This window comes from Morone saxatilis, unplaced genomic scaffold, assembly GCF_004916995.1.
Source record: "Morone saxatilis isolate NCDOM2014 unplaced genomic scaffold, NCSU_SB_2.0 Contig4, whole genome shotgun sequence".
Taxonomy (NCBI): Eukaryota; Metazoa; Chordata; class Actinopteri; family Moronidae; genus Morone; species Morone saxatilis.
The window spans coordinates 9,895,953-9,903,090 of NW_023339984.1; the positions used below are offsets into that span (position 1 = coordinate 9,895,953).

The 7,138-nt window shown below is 40.8% G+C and overlaps 2 protein-coding genes across 2 annotated transcripts in view; one reads left to right on the forward strand and one right to left on the reverse strand.

The window, feature by feature from the left end:
* The window catches only part of LOC118338134 (phospholipid scramblase 2-like), a gene marked incomplete in the record, with an annotated part of 8,997 nt that extends 2,617 nt beyond the window's left edge, over window positions 1-6,380 (reverse strand). Inside the window, 5 exon segments of the mRNA XM_035675363.1 lie at window positions 542-762; window positions 961-1,003; window positions 1,694-1,992; window positions 5,267-5,364; window positions 6,103-6,380. Coding sequence (XP_035531256.1) covers window positions 542-762; window positions 961-1,003; window positions 1,694-1,992; window positions 5,267-5,279 — 576 coding nt within the window.
* The window catches only part of LOC118338446, a 5,358-nt gene continuing 4,522 nt past the window's right edge, over window positions 6,303-7,138 (forward strand). The window contains exons 1-3 of the mRNA XM_035675747.1: window positions 6,303-6,309; window positions 6,427-6,529; window positions 6,870-6,982. Coding sequence (XP_035531640.1) covers window positions 6,303-6,309; window positions 6,427-6,529; window positions 6,870-6,982 — 223 coding nt within the window. The remainder of the gene's footprint in view (window positions 6,310-6,426; window positions 6,530-6,869; window positions 6,983-7,138) is intronic.

Below are 7,138 nucleotides of genomic sequence, written 5' to 3' on the forward strand. Positions count from 1 at the left end.
ACATTACTCAAACAGGAGTAAATTGCCCATTTGTTGGGAACTATTTTCAGCTGTGGATTAATACACATTTGTCACACATTATCCTTAAGCTTGATATTATTCTGTTTTTGCTGTCGACTCTTTTTTTTTGCTTGGTGTTTTTTTCATTGTTTCCTGTTTTATTTCATAAATCTTTGTTTTTTGTACTCAGTTAACTTTATTTCCAAAAGGACCCCACAAAAAAAGATTATCGTTGTTGTTACGCCTCAACCATTAAAGCTAAACTGTGAATCATCTGCTTTAGCAGGTAATAGTTCATTCTTTTCCATCAGAGACTCTTCAGACAATAAATATTGTTAAATATTAACAACATTAATAATGGTTAACTTGACACACTTGAAGCAAATATTATAACACAAATATTAGAGTTCATTCTGAACTAGAGCGAGCGATTTGTTGCTGAATGAACAATGGAATTAGCACAATGTTGGTCTTGGTGTGGTAAATCAATATTATATGAGCCTATTAAAACTGATTCCCTGACACACACACACACACAGACCTCTTGCAGGCAGCAGGGACACCAGCAGGAGACGCAGCGGAAAGGCCGTATGAGACGGATGACCTCCCTGTCCATGTTGTCCTTGATCTTCATGTCGAAGCTGCGCAGTGAGCCGCAGCAGTTCCTGGTGCAGCAGTCGTTCTTCTCTTTGGCCTTGTAGATCTTTTGGCCCAGGCTGTTCTTTATCTCGTACTGGTTGTTGGTCTCAAACCCGATGAATGCTGGGCGGGGTTGGAAGGAGACGGACGGAAAGGGTTGAAATGATGAATAACAAAGTAAATAAGTAAAGAATTCCAATGGCAGACGTCGTTTTAATATTTATTTGATTTATAATGAGAGATTCAAAGCTTATAATAAGCTTATAATGCAGCTTTCAAAGTGGTAAGTGTAAATATGAACGAACAAGTAACACCTCCTACCTTCTAGGAGTTCCACTTTTTGGTGGATCAGGATCTGGTCGATCTGAAACCACCAGAGAAAGCAATGTGAGGAGACAGTTAACAGTTTATCACTGCAAAATATACCCATCTTCAAATCTGAAAGTCTTTTTCCTCTTAAAACAAGTGAATACGCTCCCATGAATTTTCATAAAAAACATTGTTTGTCTCCATACTAGTGGACTAGAGTCACTTCTGACGGCCGGAGTCTTGTTACCTGCAAACTCCATATTTTTTGTTTGATGAGGGTTTATTTTGCTTTGTCTTTGTTTAAGCTCCATGTCCTCAAAACTACTGAGCTGCTGGGTGTGATCTTTACAAGTTAAAAGGCTGTGATGACTGAGGTCATATTACATTGTTTTAAATGGAAAAAAACTGGACTGTACACAAACTAAAGCCAGATTACTTATTTATTTTATACTTTCACTGTAATGGATTTTATTTCAGCTCTAGAGAAGTACACTAAGTACATAGTTACTTCTGACATTTTTTTCCCACTCAAAGATGCATGAAAGATAATGAAGAACACACCCGCTAACCTTTTAGCACAGTAAATGTCAACCAGCTTAGGGAGTGGTGCACGAATAAGCCATCTTACTTTAAGATAAAGTCACTTCTAAGAAAAAATATTAAACCGGTGGAGCAGCTTATGAAACCACCTGTCTGGTCATGGCTGAGTTATGTCAATGCAGATTGTTAGATTTCTCTGTCCTACCTGTGCGAGGTACTCCAGCCCTGGCGGGACCCCAACAGCAACTGCTGGAGTTCCAACTGGGGCCGGGGAGATCGCTCCTGGGTGGCCGCCGTACTCCGGTCCTGGAACTGGGCCTGGACCCATCGGACCTGGCTGATACATGACAGGATTTGGGGCTGGATTGTAGCCCATGTTGAAGCCCGGTGGAGGGGCTTGACTGGGGTCTCCGTACACCCCTGGAGCAGATGGGTAAGGGGCTACGGAGTGGCCGCCGGGCTGAGTCATGGGATAAGGTGTCTGGTTGTGAGAGCCTGGGTAACCTGGAAAAAAAGACATCTCGTTCAGGTTTCTTCTTTTACTTGACTGACATTGTTTCTTCACAGAGATAAACTGAAAGCAACAGATAAAAATGGTAAAAGTAATGAAGAAACATTGATAAAACCCCACATTTTAAACATAAAACATAACAAAAAAATAAAACCAAACACAATACAAGCTTTAAAAAAAGAGCTGCTTCCTGTTTTCAACATCGGAAATGGTGACCAAGTGTTTCAGCCAAGTCTGGGCTTCAACTTCACCTTCAACTTTCAATAAGAATAAGAAAGTAAAACAATCTTTCAGGTCATCACCACAGTGAAGTCATGATCTGTGTGTTTCTGGCCCATAGCAGCTGCTCTGTGCTCTTAAGTGTGTGTGTTTACTATGGATCATCCTGCTTTTCCTGCTGGGACAGCAGAGCCAATAAGCCACTTATTAGACGAGCCACAGCGCCGACTGAAAGCACTAACAAAGGAGCACATAAACAGCTAATAGAGGACTATGTGGTACAGTAATAGGCCTTGTGGTTTTTCTCTTGTTTCTCACGTTTTAGCAGTAAACCCTCTCCGAAGAACTGCGTCTTATCCAAAAAGAGCGCTGTAAACAGTGAAATTACATGATAACAGTATTTATTTGGGCATGAATCCGACACTGCAGCTTATCTGTCCAGAGCAAACTACACACACCAGGAAGGGTTTCAACAGCAGTGGTGCTGCTTAAGACGAGCCTGGATGCTTTATATGGTCTGATAAGAAGAAAGTCATCATTTAAACATGATATTATACATTTATTTTTGCTTGTTTTTCAGTAATCAACCTTAAAAAAATAAAGATGGATAATCCAAAACTTCCCCCTGGCATCTTTTAGCAAGGATCTGCGCTTCAATATCTAATAACCAAAGTGTTCTCCAAACATGTTTTTAAAAAGCTAATAGCAAGCTTTATGTGCCCAACAATTAGAAAATACTGAATCACTTACTCACTCACATTCAAACATAGTTTAAAAGAGCCACAAATGATACGTGCATGATGGAGAAAAGAGCGGTCTAAAGGAAGAGGGTGCGGCAGGGAAGTTCATGAGGTTGTCTGTATTTAATAAAGTGGAACGCTGACTATCATGTGTTCGCTCGCTAACAGATGTCTGCCATGTAGTGTCAACAACAGTTTCTCTCAGAGAGGGGCAGCTTGGGCATTTCCACGGGTTTCATGCTAATAACAATCCTTCTTCCTCTCTCTCTCTGTCTCCCCAGCAAGAGGTATTGACCACATCTCTACTTTTAGGCAAAACAAGATTTCCCCCTTTCCCATAGGAGCCAGCAACAATGGCTCAGATACAGCTCCTTTCTTATGTATTCTTCTATATAAATAGATCCTTTAAATGCTGAAGAGGACCCAGGTGTGCCTCTCCAGCTTTGAATTTTAGTTGAATGAAATGTTTGTTTGTTAATTCAGGAAAAAGGCAGATCTCAAGCAATAAAAAAAGAACAGAAAAAGTCACCAAATTGTAAAGATGATGTTAAAAAATCTCATATTCCTGTACTTCTTGTGATTGTTATCCTCATCTGTAATTAATGTAATACTGAAAACAATTAGGGATCAGAACTAATTATTAACCATTATTGATTGTGCTTACCGGTCCAATTCTTTGTCGATTCCCTTATTGATTGATCGTTTTACGGCGTGAAACAAAGTAGGTCTACAGAGGTTTCTGAGCGCCCTCGAAACAATTTGTTAATTCGTCCATTGGTCGAGACAGAAAATGAATTGACTACCAATTTGATCATCAATTAAGCCTTCTTTCAAGCAAAATGCCAATTATTCTCTGGTTCCAGCTTCTCAAATGTGAGAATTTTCTGCTTTTCTTATTATAAAATTATTATAAAACCTAATATGTTTGGGACATCAAATATACTTACAGAGAAATGAACACTTTTCACTATTTTCTGGTTGTTTCTTTCACCTCAGCTCTTCTCTATAACATTAACTCCAGAACTTACATCCCTACTTTAACTTAAAGTCTTTAAAGACTCACTGACTACAGTCCAGTTAGGTCTTTTTTTTTTCTTCTTTTTTTTTAAGTATTATTTTTTTGGCCTTTATGCCTTTATTTGACAGTGATAGCTGGAGAGAGACAGGAAAGGGGGGCAGAGAGAGAGGGGACGACATGCAGCAAAGGGCCGCAGGTCGGACTCGAACTCGAAGCCGCTGCGTATATGGGTCACCAGCTCTACCGACTGAGCTAACCGGGCGCCCACAGTCAGGTTTTCTAACAGGACATGAGACGTAGATTGGTTGAGGGGTTTTTGTTCCTCTGGCATTTTCTGAAGACATGATAACTGTTTCCAAAAAAGCGATATATACATATATATATTTTAGGTGTGTGATCGGTTAGCTTAATGTGTCTGTGGTTTCTGTCTGTGGGTTTCTGCTGGTTGGTGGCTTTTTCACATTCCTCTGTAGGTGTCTGACTTGTTGCTGTTTGCACTTAAATTAAAAGCTTATTGAGTTTAGTTGCAATGAAAGGTGCTATACGTCTTGCTTATAACAGAAACATCCTATCATTTACCACCACGTCACTAGTGTTACAAAAGGTAACAAAGACCTGCCTCATAGCTGACCAAGCTGGTTTTAGTTTGCATGGCAGGACAGCCCAACAAAAACATAAGCAAGTAGCAGTTTTAGAGGTCATACTGGGACTCTTCCTCAGTTGAAGTTAAATTAAAGTGGACTGACGAATGTGGATTAAAGTCAGAGGGCAACTGATGGCACTTCTGCCTTTCTAACTAACTATGTGTTCTTTGAGGCTTGTTGTTACTCCTCCTCCTTCCACATTCCTTTCCCTACTTGCAGGAAACACACAACTTTAATGTGCACATGTGCACACATACATGTCCACACAAGGGGTGCCTTTCACCTCCTAAACTGCTCCTCTCCGTCCAGAGGACCAACGGAAGTGTTTTCATTTCAGTTTTCATACAAGCATTCTTGGAATTTATTCTCTAATTTCACCACCTCGGGGAGGATAGAATTTCTCAAGAAAATTTTTTGGGGCGGGACAGCGTTTCCATTCACTTCACAGTGGAGAGTGTAATGGAAACTTTGAGATTCAAGAGGCTAATCAACTCACAATGGCAGCAAAATATGACACAATGTAAGGAGCCAATAAAGAAGCAAGAGTTTCAAAAGTTTTGAAAATCTCACATCAGAGCTCTTTACCTCCTAATCTCCAGTTTTCTGTCTAAATACAAACTAAAAACATGTAAATCTGGAGACTTACCAGGAGCAGACATGGCGAGGAGCTGGCTGAAACTTTTCTGGGCACGGAGCAAAAGGAGGTCTCACTTCCCGGTCCACTCCCTGGGTTTCTATGGGAAACTGGAGGAATGAAAGGGAAAGGAAAGGAGGGGGGGCGGTGATTAAAAAACAACCAGAATGGAAGAAAGGAAGGGGACAGAAAGTGAGGGTAACAAAAAGATTCCAACACTAAGTGCATCTGGCCTCATTCAGTCACTTTGAGTTTGACTTCTATTATCCTTACAATCATGTGTTTGTCATCTCACCTCAATGGTTTAATAAGTGTGTGTGTTTACAACCACCACTGTACAGTCCAGAAGTCCAGTTTGTCCTTTAACAATAACAAAACATGTGATATGGTGGAAGCTGAAGGCCAGCAAACACTTATTGTGTTCTTGATGTTTGAGAGCTGAGCTGCATGACAATAAAAGAGGGAGTGGCATGTTGTAGCACAGGAGGGAGTGGGAGGGGGAGTGGGTGGTGGTAATTATATTTTCCACTGGATCCCACTCTGCCATGTCCTCTTGCTTTTCTTCATGCTTTTATTTTGCTTTAGCAGCACCAGCAGAAACCCACAAGATAAAGCTGCATTTCCGGTTTAGACAAAGTGGAAGTATATACAAATCGCTCATGAGTTCATCAGGAGTTCATTGTTCTTAAAACACACATTTAAAACATTTCACTGCCAGCTTATATAGCCCTCCTCTCTCTGGGTGTAACACACACACACACACACACACACACACACACACTGATAAACCCTCTAATCCTTGACACATCAACAAGAAAAAACACACACAAATGAAGCGGGAATATCACCTGTTTGGCGGCTGTTTTGTCCTCGGTCCCAACTACAAGCGTGTTAGTGAAAGTAAATGAATTCAAACTCGAAAAAAGAAAAGTCCGATCCTCGCAGGGTAAAGCCGTCTTCTTCTCCTTTCTAACCTGTTCCTCGACTGCTGCTGTCACTGCGCCCTCCCATCATATAATGCATTCTCCTCCCCTTAAGACTCATAGGCATGCACGGTGAGGTCAAATCATGTGATATTGTGATGCATGTGCCGCCATGTCACACACAGCCAAACATAATATTATCATCCAAAACTATATGTGATATGTATGTATATACATTTCTTGTTCTAGTGTCGCTTTGGCTCTCACTGAGGTACATCTTCAGACATGGAAATGGGAACATGTTATCAGCGCAGCAGCAGCAGGAGGGAGGGGCTGCTCAGTTTAACGTGCTGTAAGCAACAACCAACAGGGGGCGCCAAAACCACAGTAATGACAGCCACATAATGTCAGTAATGTCAACTAGAAAGCTACATTTAAGACAGGAATTATGAGAAGTATTTACATTGTTTACATACCACAAAGTACAAATACATATTCAATTATATATAGATACATATATAAAAAGATCTGCAGTGCATCAACAGTAAAGCGGTTAGGCAGGACTGCAGAGAGGATCATTAGTGCCAACCTGCCCTCCATTCAGGACCCGTACTGGTCCAGAGTCAGGAAACAAGGCAGGAAACATCAGAGGCATCACATCCTGGACACAACCTGTTCGTCCCCTCTGGTAGGCGCTACAGAGCACTGTACGCCAACACAAACAGGAACAGGAACACTTTCTACCCACAGGCCATCACTCTGACCAACAGTTACTTCCAGTCACACAGTGTCAGGAACTATCCCTGTACAATAACCCTGGGGACTCTAACGTCCACTGAACCTGAAAACTATTTATTATTTATTTTTCTATTGTTGAATTTCAGTTTATTTTTGAACATATAAATATTATCATTCAAATACATCTACCTATATGCTGTACATGCTTTATATATACACTGTC